The sequence below is a fragment of the Callithrix jacchus genome, chromosome 5 (genome assembly GCF_049354715.1).
Source record: "Callithrix jacchus isolate 240 chromosome 5, calJac240_pri, whole genome shotgun sequence".
NCBI lineage: Eukaryota > Metazoa > Chordata > Mammalia > Primates > Cebidae > Callithrix > Callithrix jacchus.
Genome location: NC_133506.1, coordinates 140,913,341 through 140,939,444, shown reverse-complemented (window position 1 = coordinate 140,939,444; position 26,104 = coordinate 140,913,341). Strand labels below are relative to the sequence as shown.

At 39.5% G+C, this 26,104-nt stretch overlaps 1 protein-coding gene across 50 annotated transcripts in view; it reads left to right on the top strand.

Moving 5' to 3' along the window:
• ZDHHC20 (zDHHC palmitoyltransferase 20) overlaps positions 1 to 26,104 on the top strand; it is an 89,960-nt gene that overhangs the window by 42,144 nt on the left and 21,712 nt on the right. For all 50 annotated transcript variants that reach the window (XM_078375168.1, XM_078375167.1, XM_078375166.1 and 47 more), the window contains 4 exons: positions 6,165 to 6,285; positions 9,899 to 9,968; positions 18,068 to 18,100; positions 19,194 to 19,314. In XM_078375168.1, coding sequence (XP_078231294.1) covers positions 6,165 to 6,285; positions 9,899 to 9,968; positions 18,068 to 18,100; positions 19,194 to 19,314 — 345 coding nt within the window. The remainder of the gene's footprint in view (positions 1 to 6,164; positions 6,286 to 9,898; positions 9,969 to 18,067; positions 18,101 to 19,193; positions 19,315 to 26,104) is intronic.

The following is a 26,104-nucleotide window of genomic DNA, read 5'->3' as shown; positions in this document are numbered from 1 at the left end:
AATACTAGATGATCATGATGATGTAATTATTTCTCTTTGTGTTAAATTTATAAAAATCATTCAAAATTATAGACCATACATTTAAAAATAGTATCAACTTCTATTTAACTTTGCAGTGAAGAGCAGAAAGTATGCATATGTGTAGACACCTGTGTAACCACCACCCAAGTCAAGAACAGAACATTACCAGAACCCCATCAACCCCCTGATGTTTCCTTTCAGTCATCCACTTCATAAGAAGTCACTCTCTTGCTTTCTAATGGCATAGATTAGCTTTGCCTGTTTTTTGTACTAAATATAAATGGAGTTTTGTAGTTTTATACTAGTGTGTGTATGTGTGTAGTCATATGTGTGTGTATGTGTATGTGTGGCTTTTTTCATTAACATTCTATTTGTAAGATTTTTTTGTGTTATATGTAGTCACAGATCATTCATTCTCATTATTGTTAGTATTCAGTTGCAGTATATAACACAATTTATTTACTGGGTCTACTGTTGATGAGCATGTGGGTAGCCTCCAGCTTAGAGCTGTTACAAACAGGGCTGCTGTAAACAGTGTAGTGCATGTCTCTTGGATAATATATATATAGTCTTTCGGGTAGATGTCTAGGAGTAGAACTACTATACATATATTTAACATTAGCAGGTAACCATATGGTCTTTTGCCTGCTTTTTCTACTAGATGCTTTTGTTTTTAAAAGTAAAGTAAACTGTAAATCATACTTTAGTATTGCTTCAAATATATTCATCAGGCATTTGGTACTAATTAGTCAACCCTTAAAGTTATATTACAAGCTATCATCCATTTCTTAATCTTGAAATTGAAAAGGACTTAATTTTATTTTATCAATTACTAGTAGTGACTATTGAAAACATAACGTGTAAAAAGTAAATAATTCTCATTACAGGAAATAAGAAATAGAATAAGAAAAATAATTGGTAGTACTTTTCAGAAGCAATAATGTGTAGTCTAAGAATGCAGGCCAGGCGTGGTGGCTCAGGCCTATAATCCAGCATCTTGGGAGGCTGAGGCAGGCAGATCGCTTTAGCCCCCAACTTTGACATCAGCCTTGGCAATATAGCAAACCCCATCTCTACAAAGAATACAAAAATTAGCTGGCTTGGTGGCATGCGCTCCGGAGGCTGAGAGGTAGGAGGATCACTGAGCCCAGGGAGCTTAAGCCTGCAATGAGTCATGATCACACCACTGCGTTCCAGCCTGGGCAGCAGAGTGAGACCCTGTCTCAAACAGCAACAATACCACACAGATTCTGGACTAAACAACAACAACAATACCACACAGAGTCTGAACTAAAACTGCCCAGATTCAGCTTGTACCTCTGCAGCCTACTAGGTGTGTTAGCTGTGTGACTTTGGAGACTTTACTTAGTTGATCCCTCCTCTGTAAGGTGAGGGTGATATTAGTACCCACCTCATATGATAACTATAAGAATTGAGCAAATTAATAATCTATGTGATTAATAGTGTATCATTAATATATGGAATTAATAGTGTATATAAAGGGCTCAGAAGAATACTTAGCACATAATAAGTACTATCAAAATGTTATATATGTATTTTTTGGTGGTGGCTCTATCATATTTCATCTCTTTAGCATTCAGCCCAGAGCTTAGGTCTTTACATCCACTTCCCTTTCATTCTCCCCTACTCCTATAAGTTAATCTGACACCCAAGCCTGTATCCAGTGACCTTGCTATGGCATGCTCCATTTACCCTGTCATAGAATTTATCATCTGGTATTGTAATTGCCTGTTTACTAATATAAATCACATTATTAAATTGTAAATTTTGTGAGGGCAGAGATATTTCTGTTGCATTCTTCACTATATCCCTTCCCACACTATCTGGCACATAGTAGATTTTCAGTAACTGTTAAATGAATTAATTATTAAATTAATTGTCATGGGCGAGCTAAGCTCTAGGAACAACCAAGAACAGGAATTTAAGATTCTCTTTGTCACTGAGCTTACAGTGTGCTGACTGAGGTAGCCCTGTACAAGCAATTATAAAGCAGTGAGGTTGGTGCTAATGTAATACCAAGCTCACAGCTTTATTAGGAGGATTCTGTCAGCTCACAGGTTGGTGCTGATGTAATACCAAGCTTACAGCTTTTATTAGGAGGATTCTGTCAGCTCAGAGGTTAGAGCAGTGCTTGGGGAGCTAGGTCTGTGGGAATTGATTGAGTCTAAAAAGCAAAAATGGGCTGGGCATGGTAGCTCACGTCTGTAATCCCAACACTTTAGGAGGCCAAGGTGGGTGGATCACCTGAGGTCAGGAGTTCAAGGCCAGCCTGACCAACATGGTGAAACCCCATCTCTACTGAAAATACAGTTAGCCAGGTGTGGTGGTGTGCGCCTGTAATCCCAACTGCTTGGGAGGCTGAGGCGGGAGAATTGATTGAACCTGGGAGGCAGAGGATACAGTGAGCCAAGATCACACCATTGCATTCCAGACTGGGCAACAAGAGTGAAACTCTGTCTTAATAATAGTAACAAAAAGCAAAAGCTATAAGTCTTTAAGGAAGTTAAGTTGTAAATACAGGTGGGGTGTCTTTTGTTCATTGTTTCAGTCAAGTACCTCTTGGCGACCCACTGGATGTCAGATTGTGCTAGGCTAAAAGGTAAAGACAGGCAGTAAATAAAATAATTGTAAATTGTGATAAATTTATAAGAAGAACAGGGTAATGTGATCGAGTATAAAAAAATAAAAGCTTACTTAAGGGGAGAAAAAAAACTACTTGAGATAGTGTAGTCAAGTAAATCTCCAAGGAAGTGGCATTCAAGCTGAGATATTTAAAGTATCTCTTCCACTAAGCTTTTTGAAGGAAAACTCTTTGTTGTTTATTTCTGTATCCCCATTACCTAGACTCAGACCTTGTATATAACAGGCAGATTGATAAAGACTTAAATGAAGGAAAGGTGAGGAGGAGGCAGCATGTGAATAGCTGATAGGGATCTCCCATCACCAAGTGTCATCTTTTCTAAAAGAAAATACAGTCTCATCACTTCTCTGACTATAATCCTATGGAGTTTGCCAATTAGCTGTAAGATAAAGCTCGTGTTCATTTGCATGGTACACCAAGTCCCTTCATGGACTAAAATCTTACTAACTTAATCTTTATTGTTTCTTCATGGAACTCTATACTCAAGCAGTGTATAGAGCTGAATATACTGAATAATTTTCACATCTTTGTGCTTTCTGTATGCTGTTCCTTTTGCCAAGATTTTCTTTTCTTTATCTTTCTGGAAGATTCCCATTTATCTTTCAAAACTTAGGTACACTGCCTTCAAAAAACTTTATTTGCTATCTCTCACTACATCCCAAGGGAGCTTTTATCATACCTTGTAATATATTATTAATGTTGTACTTTATGCTGATTTATATTTCGTAATTCTTTATTTACATGACTTTCTTACTAGACTATAGAAATATACTTTTGAAGGCAAGGATTGTTTTTAATTCATCTTTGGATCTCTGAAATCTGGGACAGCACCTCACTCTAAATTGGCATTTAATATATATTTAAGTAGAACTGTCTGAACACTGAATTTAAGACAGTAATAGCATTTCATAGTTTTAATTGTGTTCACTAGTTTTGAATGGAAAGACAAACTTCTAGTACTAATTCAAATTTTACAGTCTATTTGAATTTTTGTTTTGTTCCTTTCCTCATGTAAAATTCCGATGTCTCTTGAAATTTTCATTTGGTTTAAGCTTTTCTTAATTTTATAACCTTCATTTGTAAGGAAAAGTAATGATGTTGAGTAGCAGTGAAGAGGCCTAAGGCCTGGGATACTACTGCAGACTAGGAATAGGACAGCCCAGGGAAATATGTTGGGGAAAAAAAAAATTCTTTTTTTTTTTTTGAGATGGAGTCTTAACTCTGTCGCCCAGGCTGGGGTGCAGTGGTGCAATTCAACTCTGCCTTCCAGGTTGAAGTGATTCTCCTGCCTCATCCTCCTGAGTAGCTGGGATTATAGGCACGTGCCACCACGCCCGGCTAATTTTTGCATTTGTAGTAGAGACGGCGTTTCACCATGTTGGTCAGGCTGGTCTTGAACTCCTGACCTCATGATCCACCTGTCTCGGCCTCCCAAAGTGCTGGGATTACAGGCATGAGCCATCACGTCCAGCCAATATGTTGAAATTTTATAAGGAATCTGCAAAATTTGGTCAGAACATCTTCTATTCAAGCATATTTAACATGTTACCATGTGATTTTATACTCTACTATGAATATGCAAGAGACACATAATGTCAGGAAAGAACTTCCTAACAAATTAAAATTATCTTAAAAGAGAATATGCCATCTTGCAAAATTGAAAACATTTCTCTGAAAGTATTCAAGAGGAACGAACCCAATCTGTCAGAAATGTCTGAAGATCCCTGCTTTTGATGGAAGGTTAGATAAGGGACCTCCATTGTCTTTAAGACTTTTTCATCTTTAAGATTTATGTGAGTCTTTCCTGACTTCTTACTGTCCTGTTCATCTGTCCATGTTGCTTCTTGTCCCCCATAAGTAATTTGGGGGTTTCTTGTGCCATCACAATTTGATTGTAGAAGCCGAGCTAGGTAATCTAAATAGACTCTTTTATTTCCTAAAGTATGATGTTTTAGTTAGGTTAGAGTAATAATCTGTAAAAAGCAAAACCATTTATTTTAAATTGTAATGTAGAGGAAAATGCACCAGAGTAGAACAAAGACCTGTATTTTACTATTGGCTCTGCCAGTAGTTCTGCAGTCTTAGAAAATTGCCTAAGTCTCTTAGAATCACAGTTTCTTCAACTCAGAGCTCTTTCTACTATGCCAGGTTATTGCCTTGTTTATAGCAGAATACCGCGTTGTTAAGCTAATACTATTAGCAATGATGGGGCAGCAAGAGGAGGAGACATTTTGGTATTTGAGTTAGCAACTAGACCAAATACTTTAAACATGAAAAGTCATGATTCCTTAGGGCTTTCTAAGCAGAACCCTACAAGTAAATAAAAATTGAGGAATAGTGTTATTAAAATGTAAAACGCAATGAAGAGCAAGTCTCAAGCAATTCTTAGTTTAAAAAGAAAATCTGTGAAATAAAGACTGATAGAAACTTGCAGTTCCTAGTAACATGAAATTGAGCTCTAAAACTTAGGATCCTTGAGATGTTGGGATGACATATGAAAAGAACAATTAAACAAGCACTCTGAAGGGAAAATGCTATTAAGAGAAATGAACCAGAGGCTGGCCACACATGGGAAATGAAAACAAGAAACGGCACTATAAAGGAGTCTCTCCTTGAAAAAAGGTGGCCATGCTTGCCTTGATAATTCTGGTGAAAGTAGTCCTATGGGTTACTTTTTAAAAGCTAAAAATGGTTAAAAAAAAAATGACTCATTGACTTTCTTGAGACATTTGGCTAAAAATTAGTGGGATCCCATGCCTGTGATTTAGCCTCTCACCCAAAGCAAGTAAATCTTTGGACATTCTTCCAAACATTAAAAATCTCTTGACAGCAACTTTTAAACAACTAAAATTTTTACTAATGGAGACTATATATTAAGCCTTTCTTGTGTAGAAATGTAATTTTATTTGTGAAAAACAAAGATGCAAAAATATTTAATTCATGTTCTTTGCCATCTGGTGTGGAGGGCAGATTTTTTTTTTTTTTTTTCTGAGACGGAGTTTTGCTCTTGTTGCCCAGGCTGGTGTACCATTGTACAATCTCAGCTCACTACAACCTCCGCCTCCTGGGTTCAAGCGATTCTTCTGCCTCAGCCTCCTGAGTAGTTGGGACTACAGGTATGCACCACCATGCCTGGCTAATGTTTTTGTATTTTTATAGAGACAGGGTTTCTTCATGTTGGTCAGGCTGGTCTCGAACTCCCTACCTCATGTGATCCACTCGCCTCAGCCTCCCAAAGTGCTGGGATTACAGGCATGAGCCACCACACCCAGCCCAAATATTTTTTAATATGCCAAAGGTACGTAGTTTTGTTAAAATAGACTTGATTTATCTACTTGCTAGTTAAGAAGTTTGAAGACAAGTTTTGCCTTTATAAAATATTTTTTGGTTTTCTTTCTCTGTTCTAGATAAAACTTTTTCTGAGCATGATAATGAACATCATGGAAGTTAAAAAGTATAATAGTTCTCTTTCCTTTTGTAGTTCTATTTATCCAATTCTGAAAAGGAACGTTATGAAAAAGAATTCAGCCAAGAAAGACAACAGGACATTTTGAGAAGAGCAGCAAGAGCTTTACCTATCTATACCACATCAGCTTCAAAAAGTAAGAATAAGAAATCGTAAGCTTTCCTTTTCAAATGATTTTTAAAAATATGATTATTTCTGCCTGGATATATTTGCATGGTTTGACTATTAAATGGATACTGTGATTGCCATAAATAATAACTAGCAACAAGACTTTCCTGTTTTCTTACTGTGGTATTTCAGATGCAGAAATAGATAAATATATAAATAAATCAATATAAATTATTTAAGGGGCTCACTCTAATATGAATCTCTTCTATACTTGTTTTTCTCCCCCAACTCAACTTTCATGGCTAAAATTTTTAATTATTATTCTTAGTAAACTGTCATTTGGAAGTCTGAATTTGAGTATTGTGTGTCATCACTGAGTAATAAAAAATTCAAGAATGTGCTAAAAAATGGAGAACAGTAAAAGACACAAATAGGAAGAAACTTGTTCAGATGTATAAGGCTAATATTCTTAGAGTCAGGCTGCGATCTCAGGTTTGTCTAGTTCTAAAGTCCTTGGTGTTTCCTCTGTACTAACGCCTCCATTGAGATCCAGGACCATAACAACAGCTTCCTGTTCCTAGCTTATAATCTTATGACATCGAAGAGAATATGAGTGGCTGGTCATTTAAATACAGAAAATGGCTTTATTTTGTTTATTTATTTTTAATTTTTTGGATTTTAGCAAAATTGTTTTAAATTATATATTATATACCTCATTAATTGATTTAAATACCAGGTAATGATTGCAGCTTAGCAGTTATTCTGTTTACATGTGTGAACTCATTTGGACTTCACAACAACCTTATGAAGTGTACACTATAGTTTCCATTTTACAGATGAGGAAACTAAGGCTCAGTGAGGTTAAGTAACTTGTTCAAAGTCATACAGCTAGTATAAAAAAACAACAGGAGTTTAAGTCCAGGTGGTCTGCCTCTTCAACCCACTAAGCTGCTAAACTCCAACACAAAATTACCTTTGTGTAACTGTGTACAAATTGTGACTCAAGAAAATTTAAAGTGTCTAAAAGATTTTAGGAGGGAATATTCAACTGATCACCCTTTTTGCATAACTGATACAGTATAGAATGAAAACATGGATTACAGATCAAACCCCAGTTTTTCAAACCTTACTAATGCAGTGCAAGTCTTGTAAACTTTCTAAGCACTAACTTCCTCATTTTAAGATAAGGATAATATTTACATGACTGGGTTAGTGGAAATATTAAATGAGACAATATATGTAAAATACTTAGCATAGCAGGAGTGGTGGGGAACAAACCTCTCGAACACTGAACTGAGGAAGGAAGTGTTTTTTTATTCAGCCGGGAGCTGCAGGAGGCTACCACCTTATTTACCGAGCTCCCCAAGTTGCACCTTTCCCCCCCTTTTATAGCTTACAATGCTAAAGGGGAAACTGAGGTGGAACTATGTTATTGTCCATTTGCTGGACATCCAACCTTAAAATCTTTTGGCTTCATTGATTTGCTAATTCATATGCAGCACAAGTGGGAACCAGCAAGGGAGTGGGGCTTACAGAGACAAGACAAAAGTAACAATCTGTTTATTGGCAGAGGGGTTTCCAGGAGGGAGCCTGGTTTGTGGAGATGTGGGGGCATAAACCAGTGATGGGCTCCAGCTGGCAGAGATAGCATTTATTTGCAGCTCTTTCAAGGTTTAACAGATAGCAGAGATGCTGGGAACTATTTTTAGTTATTTTCCCAGCTCTTTGGTATTCTATTTTATTTTTCCTTCTTCACCCTCCTTCCCATCTGGAAAAGAGGGGAGGGAGGAGGTGAAATTGAAGGAGGCGAGAGAGTCTTCCCTCTCATTTGCATGTAATAATACATTTCCAGTAATTTTCTTTTTTTTGAGATGGAGTCTTGCTCTATCGCCCAGGCTTGAGTAGAATGGTGCAGTCTTAGCTCACTGCAACTTCTGCCTCCAGGATTCAAGCAATCTCCAGCCTCAGCCTCCTGAGTAGCTGAGATTAAAGACATATGCCACCACACCTGGCTAATTTTTGTATTTTTAGTAGAGATGAATTTCACCATGTTGGCCAGGCTGGTCTCAAATTTCTAGCCTCAAGTGATCTGCCCACCTCAGCCTCCCAAAGTGCTGGAATTACAGGCATGAGCCACCATGCCTGGCCTAGTATTTTATTTTCCCTTGATTATAGATCTTTTAGGTGGTCTGTATCTAGGGCCTTACTTCCTTCTAGTGAATTCCAGGTAGCAGCTTTCATTCTCCCTAGGCTTTTTGTCATTTTGCCTTCTTGAAACACTTTCCTCTTGTGTTTTTCTATAGTATTAGATATACTTCAATTTTTGTATCCTGGTATGATTGTTGTTCTTCTTTCCACATTTGGTTTCTCCTATGTCTTAACTTCACAAAGGTGCCTTACCCCATTTTTTCTGTACTGTCCTTTCAACTGTTATTTTTAGCCATGGAATTCTAACACCACAATGTGGTGATCATTTGCTTATTGTGCCTGAGTGACACAGCAACACTCTATCTCAAAAAACAAAAAATTCTCTTTCTCCCTGATAGACATGTCTCACTAACTTGCTTCTTTCAATTTCATTTTTCTCATATGTTTCTAAAATTACAATTCCCCAATGTTTCCTTCCCTGCTATCGGTACTATCACTGTCTAATACACTGTTTATTTTGTTAACTTATTTATTACTCTCCATCTCTTCCTGTAAAATGAAAGGTCCAGGAAAGCATGAGCAATATCTGGCACCTAGCAGGTGTTCCATATGTTTTAAATGAACATATGTATTGGGCAATAGTAGTATATTTTAGGATTTAGTGGCAAACATTTCAGAGTTTTTATTCAAAAATAAATTCACAATTTTACTGTTTATCTGGAGTAGGGATGGCAGATAAAAAGTGGGTTTTTTTTTTGTTTTGTAATAAAGCTGTTTCAGAATTTCAAAAACAGAATCCCAAAGGATGCCTTAAAGTCTAAATTTTGAAATACCATAGGCATTATGGCATAATTTTAAAAAACAGTAGACTTGGGACTTACTAAATCTTGAGTTCTGGTCTAATTCTGCTCCTCACCCCTGTGTTTGACCTTGTACCAAGTCATTTATTTGCCTTGCATCTACTTTTCATCTAAAAATTGCTGAGTAAATCATATTCTGATGTTCTCTTTTATCTCTTGACATTTTGATTTGAGAAGCTCTCTAGTATAATACATTTTGGTATTGTTTTAAAATTATTAGTTGTCAATTACCCAGAAGTTGTTTATTTAAGAAAAAAAAAAGCAAGTTTTGGCCGGGTGCAGTGGCTCACACCTGTAATCCCAGCACTTTGGGCAGCCAAGGCAGATGGATCACTGGAGGTCGGGAGTTAGAGACCAGCCTGACCAACATGAAGAAACCCCATCTCTATTAAAAATACAAAATTAGCCATGTGTGGTGGCATATTACTGTAATTCCAGCTACTCAGGAGGCCGAGGCAAGAGAATCACTTGAACCCAGGAAGTGGTGGTTGTGGTGAACCAAAATTGTGCCATTTCACTCCAACCTGGGTAACGAGAGAAACTCCGTCTCCAAAAAAAAAAAAGCAAGTTTTAATGTAAAATTTGTTAAATTTGTACATTGTTCAACATCTTCCTTTTACTTCTTTCACACAGCCATCAGATATTGTGAAAAATGTCAGCTGATTAAACCTGATCGTGCGCATCACTGCTCAGCATGTGACTCGTAAGTGTTACTCACGTGTATGCTTAATATTTATCTAGTCATGGAAATCAGCCATGGGAGACTACAAGGGGAAGGAACATTTTATATGCTTTACACTTGACAAGAACACTTCGTCCTCTCCCATTATTTGCTGTGCATACAGGGCAGACAAAAATATTGATAAAAGCTGGAATATACTCACAAGTTATCTTTGATAACAGTTCCTATACCAGTTGATAGAATTTTCTTGAGCTTTATGCTGTCTTCCTTGTGCTTAATATAATATTGATGGACAAGTATTAATAAACCCCTTGAGAAAGATAACTTTATTTCTTGGATGAAAAAGGCCATGATGACAGTTTTCTTTTTATTATTGATATTGATATTAAAACCTAAAAAAAACCCACCATGGCAATTGCCTTATTGTTTTCAATTACCATCGGTAACTTCCCAGAAAAATTTGAAAAAATTCGGTCTTTGAGCACATGTAAGGACATAGTATGTTGAAGGAAAAATCGCTAGTTTGGGAATCCAGCTAATCCTTGACTTTTAGTAACACAATTTAACTTTCTGAGTATTAGATTACTCATTTTATTATGTTATTTGAGATAATCTGTGGTCTAACTTCATATAAATATAAAACACATAGCCGGGTGAGGTGGAGTTCAAGACCAGCCTGCTCAATATGCTGAAACCCCATCTCCACTAATAATTAAAAAAAAAAAAAAATCAGCTGGGCATGATGTTGCACACCCATAGTCCCTGCTACTTGGGAGGGTGAGGCAGAAGAATCGCTTGAACCCAGGAAACAAAGGTCGCAGTGAGCTGAGATCATGCCACAGCACTCCAGCCTGGGTGACAGAGCAAGACTTCATCTCACACACAAAAAAAGATATATTGAAAATGGAGACTAAGGAAGATGGCGCTGTAGGACCAACTCAGGATTGCAGCTCCCAGTGAAAACGCAGAGGGTGAGTGGACACCGCATTTCCAGACGGATCTTTATTGCCCACAGACCAGGAGATTCCCAGGCGTAGGAGCCCCACGGGCCACCAGTGCAGCTGTTTGGGCCGGTGTGACTGTTTGGGCCGGCGCGGCTGTTTGGGCCGGGGCCGCAGCACAGCAGCACTCTGCACAAAATACACTGGTTTGGTTGCCCTGTTAAACCAGCAATTGGAGATTTCGGAAGGCAGATTAGCACATTCATCTGATTAAACGGGACTTAAACAGAAAGCCAGGCCAGGAGATTCCCGGGCAGCAACATTGTTCCAGCCGGTGCAGTGGGTCACTGCACAGGAAATCACACAGATCCTGGCGCCCTTTCAGCAGGCAGCTGGAACACCTGGGAGAGAATCAACCATTTAACTTAAAAAAAAAACGGGAGGGGGGCTCCGAGGCAGGGAGCCAGGTGATCAGGCTCAGCGGGTCCCACCCCCACAAAAACAAACAAAACAACAATTGGAAACGCTCAGGGTTAAGAGTTTCACAGGGAGCATAGCTGAACCCAGGACGGCGCAGCTAGGTGGGGGAGGGGCGTCCGTCATTACCGAGGCACTCAATCCCTACGGAGGTACTCTGCCATTGCTGACGTAGCCTGCCGTTGCCGAGGCAACCCGCCATAACAGAGAGAGTCGGCCACTACAGAGGCGGGCCACCATCTTTAACCACACCCACATAAACAGGACTACAGGGAAGGCAGCAGGGCAGAGCCCACAGCAGCTCAGCATAGCCACTACAGGCAAGCAGTGATTAGACTGCCTCCTTGCTGGGCAGGACAGTGCAACAGATACTCATAAATAAAGCCCTAACTCCCCGGGACAGAGCACCTGAGGAAAAAAAGGCTTTATGAGTACTGCTGCAGCAGACTTAAACATACCTGCCTAGCAGTGCTGAATGAACAACGGAGCTCACAGCTCAGCACTTGAGCTCCTATAAAGTACAGACTGTCTCCTCAAGTATAAAGTACAGACAGTCTCCTCAAGCAGCTCCCTGAACCCCATATATCAAGAGTCACCTCACAAAGGACTGATCAGACTGACATTTGGCAAGCATCATTCAGGGACAAAGATAGCAGAAGAAGAAACCGGTAGCAACCCTCACGGTTCTGCAGCTGCTACAGGCATGCCCCAGGCAAGCAGGGCCTGGAGTGGACCTCAGCAGTCCTACAGCAGAGAGGCCAGACTGTTAGAAGGAAAACTAAGAAACAGAAATACTTCATCATCAACAATCTGGACGTCCACTCAGAGACCCAATCGAAAATCAGCAACTACTCAGATGACAGGTGGATAAATCCACAAAGATGGGAAGAAACCAGCGCAAAAAGGAGGAAAACACCCGAAACCAGAACACCTTGCTTCCTACAAGGGACCACAACTCCTTATCAGCAACGGAACAAAGCTGGACGGAGAATGAGTGTGATCAAATGACAGAATCAGATTTCAGAAGGTGGGTAACGAGAAACTTCCGTGAGCTAAAAGAACATGTTGTAACTCAATGCAAAGAAACTAAGAACCTTGAAAAAAGATTTGAGGAAATGATAACAAGAATGGACAACTTAGAGAGGAATATGAGTGAATTGAAGGAGCTGAAAAACACAACACGACAACTTCGCGAAGCATGCACAAGTTTCAACAGCCAAATTGACCAAGCAGAAGAAAGGATATCAGAAGTCGAAGATCAACTCAATGAAATAAAACGAGAAGCCAAGATTAGAGAAAAAAGCGCAAAAAGGAATGAACAAAGTATCCAAGAAATATGGGACTATGTGAAGAGACCTAACCTACGTTTGATAGGTATACCTGAATGTGACGAAGAGAATGAATCCAAGCTGGAAAATACTCTTCAGGACATTATCCAGGAAAATTTCCCCAACCTAGCAAGGCAGGCCAATATTCAAGTCCAGGAAATACAGAGAACACCACAAAGATATTCCACAAGAAGAGCAACCCCAAGGCACATAATCATCAGATTCACGAGGGTTGAAATGAAGGAGAAAATGCTAAGGGCAGCCAGAGAGAAAGGTCAGGTCACCCACAAAGGGAAGTCCATCAGACTCACAAGCAGATCTCTTGGCAGAAACCCTACAAGCCAGAAGAGAATGGGGGCCAATATTCAACATCCTTAAAGAAAAGAACTTTCAACCCAGAATTTCATATCCAGCCAAACTGAGCTTCATAAGTGAAGGAAAAATAAAATCCTTTGCAAACAAGCAAGTACTCAGAGATTTTGTCACCACCAGGCCTGCTTTACAAGAGCTCCTGAAAGAGGCACTACACATAGAAAGGAACAACCAGTACCAGCCATTCCAAAAACATACCAAATGCTAAAGAGCATTAACAAAATGAAGAATCTGCATCAACTAACGGGCAAAACAGCCAGCTAGCATCAAAATGGCAGTATCAAATTCACACATAACAATATTAACCCTAAATGTAAACGGGCTAAATGCACCAATCAAAAGACACAGACTGGCAAATTGGATAAAAAGCCAAAACCCATCAGTGTGCTGTATCCAGGAAACCCATCTCACATGCAAGGATACACAAAGGCTCAAAATAAAGGGATGGAGGAAGATTTACCAAGCAAATGGAGAGCAAAAAAAGCAGGAGTTGCAATTCTCATCTCTGATAAAATAGACTTTAAAGCAACAAAGATCAAAAGAGACGAAGGAGGACATTACATAATGGTATAAGGATCAATACAATAAGAAGAGATAACGATCCTAAATATATATGGACCCAATACAGGAGCACCCAGATATATAAGGCAAGTTCTTAATGACTTACAAAGAGACTTAGACTCTCACACAATAATAGTGAGAGACTTTAACACTCCACTGTCAATATTAGACAGATCAACCAGACAGAAAATTAACAAGGATATCCAGGACTTGAACTCAGACCTGGAACAAGCAAACCTGATAGACACTTACAGAACTCTCCACCCCAAATCCACAGAGTATACATTCTTCTCAGCACCACATCACACCTACTCTAAAATTGACCACATAATTGGAAGTAAAGCACTCCTCAGCAAATGCAAAACAACTGAAATCATAACAGTCTCTCAGACCATAGTACAATCAAGTTAGAACTCAGAATTCAGAGACTAACTCAGAAACGCACAGCTTCATGGAAACTGAACAACTGGCTCTTGAATGTTGACTGGATAAACAATGAAATGAAGGCAGAAATAAAGAAGTTCTTTGAAACCAACGAGAACGAAGACGCAACATGCCAGAATCTCTGGGACACATTTAAAGCAGTCTCTAGAGAAAAACATATAGCAATAAGTGCCCACATGAGAAGAGTGGAGAGATCCAAAATTGACACCCTATCGTCAAAATTGAAAGAGTTGGAGGAGGAAGATCAAAAAATCTCAAAACCTAGCAGAAGACAAGAAATAACTAAGATCAGAGCAGAACTGAAGGAGATAGAGACATGAAAAACCCTTCAAAAAATCAATAAATCCAAGAGCTGTTTTTTTTAAAAGTTCAACAAAATAGACAGACCACTAGCCAGATTGATAAAAAAGAAAAGAGAGAATAACCAAATAGATGCAATAAAAAACAATAAAGGGGAAGTCACCACAGATTCCACAGAAATTCAAACCATCATCAGAGAATATTACAAACAACTCTGTGCACATAAACTAGTAAACCTGGAAGGAATGGATAAATTCCTGTACACTTGTGTCCTCCGAAGCCTAAGCCAGGAGGAAGTCAAAACTATGAATAGACCAATAACAAGGTCAGAAGTCGAGGCAGCAATTAAGAGCCTACCACACAAAAAAAGCCCAGGTCCAGGTGGGTTCACAGCCAAATTCTACCAGACACACAAAGGAACTGTTACCATTCCTTCTGAAGCTATTCCAAATAATCCAAAAAGAGGGAATCCTTCCCAAATCATTTTATGAGACCAACATCATCCTGATACCAAAACCCGGCAGAGACTCAACAAGAAAAGAAAACTTCAGGCCAATATCCATGATGAATATAGACACAAAAATCTTCAGTAAATACTGGCAAGCCGATTGCAACAGCACATCAAAAAGCTTATCCACCATGATCAAGTAGGATTCATCCCGGGGATGCAAGGCTGGTTCAGCAAACACAAGTCTATAAACATCATACACCACATAAACAGAACCAAAAACAAAAACCACATGATTATCTCAATTGACACAGAGAAGGCATTTGACAAAATTCAACAGCTCTTTATGCTAAAAACCCTCAATAAACTTGGTATTGATGGAACCTGTCTCAAAATAATAAAAGCTATTTACGACAAACCAACAGCCAATATCATACTGAATGGGCAAAAACTGGAAGCATTCCCTTTGAAATCTGGCACTAGATGAGGATGCCCTCTCTTACCGCTCCTATTTAATATAGTACTGGAAGTTCTAGCCAGAGCAATCAGGCAAGAAAAAGAAATAAAGGGTATTCAAATAGGAAAGTAGGAAGCCAAACTGTCTCTATTTGCAGATGACATGATAGTATGTCTAGAAGAACCCTTCATCTCAGCCCAAAAACTCTGAAAACTGATAAGCAACTTCAGCAAAGTCTCAGGATACAAAATCAATGTGCAAAAATCACAAGCATTCCTATACACCAATAACAGACTTAAAGAGAGCCAAATCAAGAACGAACTGCCATTCACAATTGCTACAAAGAGAATAAAATACCTAGGAATACAACTAACAAGGAACATAAAGGACCTCTTCAAGGAGAACTACAAACCTCTGCTCAACGAAATAAAAGAGGACACAAACAGATGGAGAAACATTCCATGTTCATGGTTAGGAAGAATCAATATCGTGAAAATGGCCATACTGTCCGAAGTAATTTACAGAATCAACGCTATCCGCATCAAGCTACCATTGACTTTCTTCGCAGAACTGGAAAAAACCACCTTGAACTTCATATGGAACCAAAAGAGAGCCCACATAGCCAAGTCAATTTTAAGCAAAAAGAACAGCAGGAGGCATCACACTACTGGACTTCAAACTATACTACAAGCCTACAGTAATCAAAACAGCATGGTACTGGTACCAAAACAGAGATATAGACCAATGGAATAGAACAGAGGCCTCGGAGGCAACACAACATATCTACAACCATACAATCTTGGATAAACCTGACAAAAACAAGCAATGGGGAAAGGATTCCCTGTTTAATAAATGGTGTTGGGAAAACTGGCTAGCCATGTGCAGAAAGCAGAAACTGGACCCCTTCCTGACACCTTACACTAAAATTAACTCCAGATGGATTAAAGACGTAAACATAAGACCTGGCCACATAAAAACCCTAGAAGAAAATCTAGGCAAAACCATTCAGGATAGGAGTAGGCAAGGACTTCATGACCAAAACACCAAAAGCATTGGCAGCAAAAGCCAAAATAGACAATTGGGACCTAATGAAACTCCACAGCTTCTGCACAGCAAAAGAAATAGTTACTAGAGTGAATCAGCAACCAACAGAATGGGAAAAAATTTTTGCACTTCACCCATCTGACAAAGGGCTGATATCCAGAATTTACAAAGAACTCAAACAGATTTACAAGAAAAAAACAAACAAGCCCATTCAAAAATGGGCAAAGGATATGAACAGACACTTTACAAAAGAAGACATACATGAGGCCAACAAACGTATGAAAAAATGCTCATCATGACGGGTCATCAGAGAAATGCAAATCAAAACTACATTGAGATATCATCTCACACCAGTTAGAATGGCGATCATTAAAAAATCTGGAGACAACGGATGCTAGAGAGGATGTGGAGAAATAGGAACACTTTTACACTGCTGGTGGGAGTATAAATTAGTTCAACCATTGTGGAAGACAGTGTGGCAATTCCTCAAGGACCTAGAAATAGAAATTCCATTTGACCCAGCAATCCCATTACTGGGTATATATCCAAAGGACTATAAATTGTTCCACTATAAGGACACATGCACACGAATGTTCATTGCAGCACTGTTTACAATAGCAAAGACCTGGAACCAACCCAAATGCCCATCGATGATAGACTGGACTGGGAAAATGTGGCACATATACACCACGGAATATTATGCAGCCATCAAAAACGATGAGTTCATGTCGTTTGTAGGGACATGGATGAATCTGGAGAACATCATTCTCAGCAAACTGACACAAGAACAGAAAATGAAATACCACATATTCTCACTCATAGGTGGGTGATGAACAATGAGAACACATGGACACAGGGAGGGGAGCACTACACACTGGGGTCTATTGGGGGAAATAGGGGAGGGACAGCAGGCAGGGGAGCTGGGGAGGGATAGCATGGGGAAAAATGCCAGATGTGGGTGAAGGGGAGGAAGACAGCAAATCACACTGCCACATGTGTACCTATGCAACTATCTTGCATGTTATACACATGTACCCCAAAACCTAAAATGCAATTAAAAAAAAAAAGAATACATATTCTAGTAGGGAGGCAAATTTGGGGTTTGATTTTTTTTTTTTTCCTCTCTCTTATTTCAGAATATAGTAGTGCTTATGCATGGGATAAAATTTTATAGAGTGTGGGAAAAAAAATCTCCAAGCCCATCAGTGTTAATATTTTGGCCTATTTTCTTCTAAACTTTTGTTTTTATGACTTGCATATGTTTAAAATAACAGGGGCCATCTGTATTGCATTTATCTCCTTCAGCTAATTTGTTAGGTGGACTTGTCATATACCAAGTACTGTGCACCCGATAGGAATTTTGTTTTTCAGGACAGGGTCTCACTATGTCAGTCAGACTAGTCTCAAACTCCTGACTTCAAATGATTCTATTGCCTCTGCCTCTCAAAGTGCTGGGACTATAGCATGAGCCACTGTGCCCAGCCCAGATCTAAATATTAAAGTATCATTTGATGTGGTCTAAGGCAGCTGAATATGTTCAGCTGAATTTCCAGTGTAAAAATTGTGACTTTTTACCTAAGAACATTGTGTGGAAGTATCAGAAATTATCACTAACCTAGTTTCTGGGTTGATTCTCTTAAGATATAGTTGTAAACGGAAAATTTTAAGTCCAATAAAAGAAAATATTGAGAAGTTAGAATTAGAAGAATTTTTCTGCATGGATTTTCTTATGCTTGTTTGTTTCCTAGATGTGTTCTTAAGATGGATCATCATTGTCCTTGGTATGTATTAAAAAATAGAAGAAATTGCATAAGGGGGTGGGAAAGAGAATTTAGAGTAACTTCAGTATTCCTAAATTTTGAAGTCCAGATTACTCATGGATATTAAGATTAAGCTCTTTATGTATATGCATATATTTGTATGTACACATTTATATTAAATGTTTTCCTTTAAAAATGCCTGCTGACATTAATCCAAATAACACTGTATTAAGAATTAACATTAAAATTCCACATTCCTTATATAATTTATTAAGTACACACATTCACAGTTAAGACACCACTCTCAACTTCCCAAATGACCCCTTTCTAGGTAATAATGTTTTTTTTGTGTTTCTTTGATTTGTTTTATTTTATTTTGGAAACAGGGTCTCTGGTTGCCCAGGCTGGAGTGCAGTGGCATGATCTTGGCTCACTGCATCCTCGATCTTCTGGGCTCAGGTGATTTTCTCACCTCAGTCTCAAGTAGCTGGGACTGCAGGCATGCACCACCATGCCTGGCTAATTTCTTGTATTTTTAATAGAGACAGGATTTCACCATGTTGCCCAGCTGGTCTTGAACTCCTGGACTCAAGCAATCCACCTGCCTTGGCCTCCCAAAGTACTAGGATTACAGGCATGAACCATTGTACCAGTCCAATTTGTCATTTTAAATTATTACATTTTAATTATTTTAAAAGCCACCTGGGCAACATGGTGAAACCCCATCTCTACTAAAAATACAAAAAATCAGCCAGGTGTTGTGGTGGGTACCTGTAGTCCCAGCTACTCAGGAGGCTGAGACAGGAGAATTGCTTGAACCTGGGAGGCACAGGTTGCAGTGAGCTGAGATCCCACCACTGCACTCCAGCCTGGGCAACAGAGCGAGACTCTCATAAGATTTACCATCTTAACCATTTCTTAGGGTACAGTTCAGTAGTGTTAAGTATGTTTAAATTGTTGTGCAATTAATCTCCAGAACTTTTTCATTCTGCAAAACTGAAATTGTATTGCATTAAAGACCACATCAGCCCCTGGCAGCCCCCATCCTACTTTCTATTTCTGTGAATTTGTGATTTGTCTTACTTTTACAATGTAGCCTTCTTTATTTTTCCAGGGTGAATAACTGTGTTGGATTTTCAAATTACAAATTCTTCCTGCTGTTTTTATTGTATTCTCTATTATATTGCCTTTTTGTGGCTGCAACAGTTTTAGAGTACTTTATAAAATTTTGGACGGTAAGTCTTTTTTTCTATCTTGAAACATGTATTTAAGACTTTCAGATGCTATCTTTCTAACAAATTACTTCATTTTTTATGACAAGTAGATATACTTTAGTTTAATTTTACAAGTTAGAATTTATAATGGATCAGAGGACAGATAAGGTATAATTTACCTCATATACACATGTTTATTTGTAAATAAATGTATATTAAACAGGATATAGTGAGCCTCTTTTAGTGATCCAAATTATTTTCACCCACATTCTCACAAAGACATATTAATTTTAGGGAAGTAAATTGCTTTTCTTGGAGTCAGTGAGACATACTGCAATTTTATGGTAATATAATCTATAAAGACAAGAAGCAGTTTAGTGGTTGTCTTAGCCTCAGGCAGCCACTAAACTGCTTCCTGTCTTAATAGATTTTACAACATTTCTTAAAGTGGCAAATGAATGAAAACAATAAAATGTCTTATCAACTGAGGTCTCCTTAAACAATGATATATCTGGGCCGGGCGCGGTGGCTCAAGCCTGTAATCCCAGCACTTTGGGAGGCTGAGGCAGGTGGATCACGAGGTCAAGAGATCGAGACCATCCTGGTCAACATGGTGAAAACCCGTCTCTACTAAAAATTACAAAAAATTAGCTGGGCATGGTGGCGCGTGCCTGTAATCCCAGCTAGTCGGGAGGCTGAGGCAGGAGAATTGCCTGAACCCAGGAGGCGGAGGTTGCGGTGAGCCGAGATCACGCCATTGCACTCCAGCCTGGGTAACAAGAGCGAAACTCCATCTCAAAAAACAAAAAACAATGATATATCTATACAAAAGAATGCAGTGCAGCTTAAGAAAGAATAAGGAAGCTCTTTATAACAAATGATGTGAAGTGATCTTTGAGATCTCTTATTAATGTGAATAAAACAAGGCACAGAAGAATGCATATAATATGTTGCACAGCAAAATAACATGTCTGTATATTTGTATATGTCTTATCTGGAAGAATGCAGTAAAAAATTCCTAACGGTGGTTGCCTTTGGGAAGGTCACTTAAAGGGACACATGCTTTTTACAGTTATCCTTTGAATTTTGTATAACATGGACAAATAGTAATGTATTCAGAACAGACAAATACAGTTTTAAAATTTTTCTAGTATGGAAGTAGATATTTTGGGGGGAAAACTACCAAAAACATTGAAAGTAACTGCCTCTTGGAAGTGGGAGAACTGCCGTTTTTCATTAATAGCTTTTTAGCATTAGTTTAATTTTCTCTGTGCATGTACCATTTTAATAAAATTTAGAAATTATTTAATTTAATTTAATTTTTTTGGATGGAGTCTTACTCAGTCACCCAGGCTGGAGTGTACTGGTGTGATCTCATCTTACTGTAATCTTTGCCTCCCAGGTTCAAGTGATTCTCCTGCCTCAGCCTCCCCGAGTAGCTGGGATTACAGGTGCCCACCATAATGCCCAGCTAATTTTTGTATTTTCAGTAGAGGCAGGATTTCACCATGGTTGGCCAAGCTGGTCTCCAACTCCTGACTTCAAGTGATTCACCCACCTCGGCCTCCCAAAATGCTGGGATTATGAGCATGAGCCACCATGCCCAGCCAAGAAATAATTTCAAAGTAAATACAAACTTTCTCCTTCATCTAAACTCTCTCTTTAAGTTTCAAGATAATATTCATTCCTTTCTCTTTCCCCTTTAGCCCTTTAAATATAGATTCAATCCTGGGCTGTCTCACTGTTGGTTCTCTCTAGTGTGTTTCTGGGTTATTGCGTGTCTCCTGTGGCATTCACAATTGCTGTTCCTAGCCCTAGCTCTCACATGGCCTGAGTCCAATCCCCTGTTTCCAGTTGCTATTTATTGAACCAGCAAACATGAGGAAGACACCATAAAAATCAGCACGTCGGAAACCACCCTCATTTTCTTTTCACTGTTCTTTCTATATTTATCTGATTGGGAACAAAATCTGTACAAATCTGTCAGTTTCCAGGCTAGAAAAACTAACAGCATCCTGGAATTATTGTTACTCCTTATGAAACTGAAGTATAGAACCAGCGTGGTATACTAGGAAAAAAAAATTAATTTTGTGGCCAGGCGTGGTGGCTCATGCCTGTAATCCCAGCACTTTGAGAGACTGAGGCAGGTGGATCACAAGGTCAGGAGATTGAGACCATCCTGGCTGACACAGTGAAAGCCCAGCTCTACTAAAAGAATACAAAAAATTAGCCAGGCATGGTAGCTCATGCCTGTAGCCCCAGTTACTTGGGAGGCTGAGGCAGGAGAATTGCTTGAACCTGGGTGGCGGAGGTTGCAGGGAGCCTAGATGGTGCCACTGCACTCCAGCCTGGCAACAGAGCAAGACTCTGTCTCAAAAAAAGAAAAAAAAAAGAGCCTTGTTTGTATGTAAATGCCATGTATGTATTTATTTGCCAGAATCTAAGCTCCGTGAGAGCAAGAATGTTCATTTATTTATGTTTCTCAATCACCCAGAATATTGGCCAGCACACAGTATGTGTTCAGTAAATATTTGCTGAATGAATAGCCAAAATGAAGATACTTAAATTTCAGACTCTTTGTTCTTTCATTTTTAAAAGTGAGGATTGATGTAAAGATTAAATAGTGTAAATACATAGAAAGCAGTCAGATGTTTTTTAGTTTGTTTTTTCCGACTCTGTGCCTCAAATCATTTCTATTCCTAATATCACAGACATGGTTTAGACCCTTCATCTCCTCATTTTCTGTCTTTATTCTCTCCCTCCCTCCCTCCCTCCCTCCCTCCCTTCCTTCCTTCCTTCCCTCCCTCCCTTTCCCTTTTTCCCTTTCCCTTTCTTTTTTTTTTGTAGAGATAGGATTTCTCCATGTTGGTCAGGCTGGTCTCGAACTCCCAACCTCAGGTGATCCGTCCACCTCCCAAAGTGCTGGGATTACAGGTGTAAGCCACCACACCCAGCCTTCTCCCTTTCTTAAGTACAGTGCCTGCCAATTTATGAGCAGAGTAAAATACTTTGCTTATACTTAATGAGGATATGCTTTGCTAGCCACCAGCTTTGTCTTTTTTGTGAAGTTTCTATTGTGTTATTTGCCTATTTCTAGTAGGTTTTTATATTTACACATGAAGGAGTTTTTCTTATATTCGAGATACTAATCTTTATTCTTTTTTGTTTTGTTTTTTGAGATAGGGTCCCACTCTGTCTCCCAGGCTGGAGTGCAGGTGCAGTCACAGCTCACTGTAGCTTCAATCTCCCAGGCTCAAGCAACCCTTGTGCCTCAGGCTCCCAAGTAGCTGGGACCATGGGCAGGCACCACCACACCTGGCTAATTTTTGTATTTTTTTAGAGACGGGGTTTCACCATGTTGCCTAGGTTTGTCTATAAGTCTTGGGTTCAAATAGTCCTCCTGCCTCAACCTCCCAAAGTGCTGGAATTACAAGTGTGAGCCAACCTGCCCAGCCACTAATCTTTATTCTTGACCTTGAGTTAGATGAGGGTTTCTTTCTTTGCTTTTTTTTTTTTTTTTTTTTTTTGAGAGGGAATTTGGTTCTTGTCACCCAGGGTGGAGTACAATGGCATGACCTCAACTCACTGCAACCTCTGCCTCCTGGGTTCAGGTGATTATCCTGCCTCAACTTCTCGAGTAGCTGGGACTATAGGTGTGCGCCACTATGCCTGGCTAATTTTTTTGGTATTTTTAATAGAGACGGGGTTTCACCATGTTGGCCAGGCTAGTCTCAAACTCCTGACCTCAGGTGATCGCCTGCCTTGGCCTCTCCAAGTGCTAGGATTACAGGCATAAGCCACCACACCTGGCCCAAATGAGGATTTCTTATCATTGAACATAGCAATCACTAACCATGAAAGAAAAGATCAATAAATTTGGCTTCATTAAAATAAAGAACTTTTTATAAAAAGGTGACTTTTAGAGTGAAAAGGCAAGCTACTGACTGGGAGAAGATATTTACAATGTATATATCTCACAAAGGACTCCTATCCAGAATATGTGAGACATTCCTAAAGATATTAATCCTTTTTCTGTGATAGGTTGTAAATGTTTTTTTCACGTTTTCTGGGGTTTGTTGTCATTGTTGTTATTTTGAGATGGAGTCTTACTCTGTCATCCAGGCTGGAGTGCAGTGGCGCATTCTCGGCTCACTACAACCTCCTCCTCCTGGGTTCAAGAGATTTTCCTGCCTCAGCCTCCCGAGTAGCTGGGACTACAGGTGTGTACCACCATGCCTGGCTAATTTTTGTATTTTTAGTAGAGGTGGGGTTTCGCCATATTGGCCAGGCTGGTCTTGAACTCCTGACCTCAGGTGATCCATCCACCTCAACCTCCCAAAGTACTGGGATAATAGGTGTGAGCCACCACATCTGGCCCGCATTTTCTGTTTATGTCTTACCAATCCTGTTTTGTTTTGTTTTTGTCACATCAAAGTTGTACATTTTTTAAGCAGTTCTTTTTATATGTGATACCTGTCTGTTGCCTATTCCATATAAATTTATACAGATATTGACCTATTTTTTTCGTCTGGCACTTTTGTTGTTTTCATTTTTACCTTTAAATCTCTGATTTTGGAAGAGGGATTATTGTGGTTAAAAAGTACTTTTACATCTACTCTTCCTAAAAACCTTGTGAAGGTGTTTTAAAATATAGTTTTTGTTATTATTCAGGTATGGTGAGGCCAGCAGATCAGAAGACAGTTGCCACTGAGAAGATAGTTTGTTACTCACAGTGCCAAGAGGAAGGGGCCCCAGGATAGGAAGCACCAGGTGGGACCCCAAGCCTTTACTGTGGTTCCTGTAGGGAAGGCAGAATAAGTAGATTTTGGATTGGCTGGCTCAAGGAATTGCAGAGGACTCAGGTATCGGGGCTACCTCTAGTTGTCTTGTACCTGGTCCTGGGATGATGAAGGCAGAGGACTGCTGCCTTCTGCAGTATAAAAGCCAGATAGAAGAGATGGTTCTCAATGTGTAGGATCTGGATTGTTTAGTTTGCGTATGAAAGATGTGCTCCTGGGTGAGTGGTTTGCTCGCTCTTAAGAACTGGCTAGCCCTGGAAGGGGCAGTTTCTCTCTAGTTAGTGAGGCCCCAGATGCCAGACCATCAGGAATATAGAAAATAAGAAAATAGGGCCAGGCGCGGTGGTTAACACCTGTAATCCCAGCACTTTGGGAGGCCGAGGCAGGCAGATCATGAGTTCAGGAGATCAAGACCATCCTGGCCGGAACATGGTGAAACCCCATCTCTACAAAAATACAAAAATTAGCTGGGTGTGGTGGCACACGCCTGTAGTCCCAGCTGCTCGGGAGGCTGAGACAGTTGAATCGCTGGAACCTAGGAGGCAGAGGTTGCAGTAAGCCAAGATTGCAGCACTGCACTCCAGCCTGGTGACAGAGCGATACTCTGTCAAAGAAAGAGAGAGAGAGAGAGAAAGATGGAGAGATGAGGAAGGGGAGGAGGAGAAGAATGAGGAAGGGAGGGAGGGAGGAAGGAAGGAAGGATATTGAAAGGGTCATTATTATTTCAGTTTTCAGAGTTGGAAACCAATTGGAGAAATTATGCAGCTACCCAAAGTCACATACTTAATAACATAGGAAGCCAAAATTTAAACTAAAATCTGGCTATTCCAACATCAGGTACTTTCCACTATAACTTGCTACTCATAGTCATAGTTAGGAGGAATATAATTAAAGCCCTGAGTCTTCAAGCACAATTATATTTCGAGGAGATACCTATTACATTTTAGAAGGATTTAAACACGATTAGATGTTTAAAGTTTGGGTATTAGCCGGGCGCGGTGGTTCAAGCCTGTAATCCCAGCACTTTGGGAGGCCAAGGAGGGTCGATCACGAGGTCAAGAGATGGAGACCATCCTGGTCAACATGGTGAAACCCCATCTCTACTAAAAATACAAAAAATTAGCTGGGCATGGTGGCGCACGCCTGTAATCCCAGCTACTCAGGAGGCTGGGGCAGGAGAATTGCCGGAACCCAGGAGGCGGAGGTTGCAGTGAGCCGAGATCGTGCCATTGCACTCCAGCCTGGGTAACGAGCAAAACTCCATCTCAAAGAAAAAAAAAAGTTTGGGTATTTAAAACCAGAGGATGCTAGCACTTACAATGCCTTTGCACGTATTAGAGGAGAACACCCCTACCTATATGGTGTCAGCCTTATGAATTTTGTCTTCTAATTTCTCCCTTAGCTGGGCACCTTTGTTCAGTTTACAACATACTAACCATACTCAGGGACCCTTATTTAAACAGAACTATTCAGTGCCAGATAGATGAAATTTAAATTACTTAATTTCACATTTCTCTATCAGAAAATTCAGCAATTTTTGTATGTAATGATTTGTTCAAGAATGAATAACTTTTTTGAATTCTGAGTAAAAAAAAGACTAGTAAACATAAATCTGCCTTTTTCTTCATTCATTCAAGAAATATGTATTTGGTACCTACTATATGGCAAGTAGTACCTCTAAAGACTTGTAGTATATCACTGAAAAAACAGGCAGAGTTCTGTCTTTGTAGAGCTTGCTTTTGAGAAGGAGGGGGACAAGTAGTAATGATCAGGGTAAGGGATTTAAGTATTGGGCGGTGGCATGTTAGGGCAGGTGGCAGGATTGAACGGCACAGTCAGCTAGACCTCATTTAGAAGGTAGGATTTGAGCAAAAACTTGAAGGGAATTAATGGATATCCGAGAGAAGAGCATTCAGGCACAGAGAACATGGTACGTGTCCCTGCCATGTTTTAGTAACACAAGGAGGCTACTGTGGCTGGGGCAGAATGAGCAGAAAGGAGAAAGGAATGGA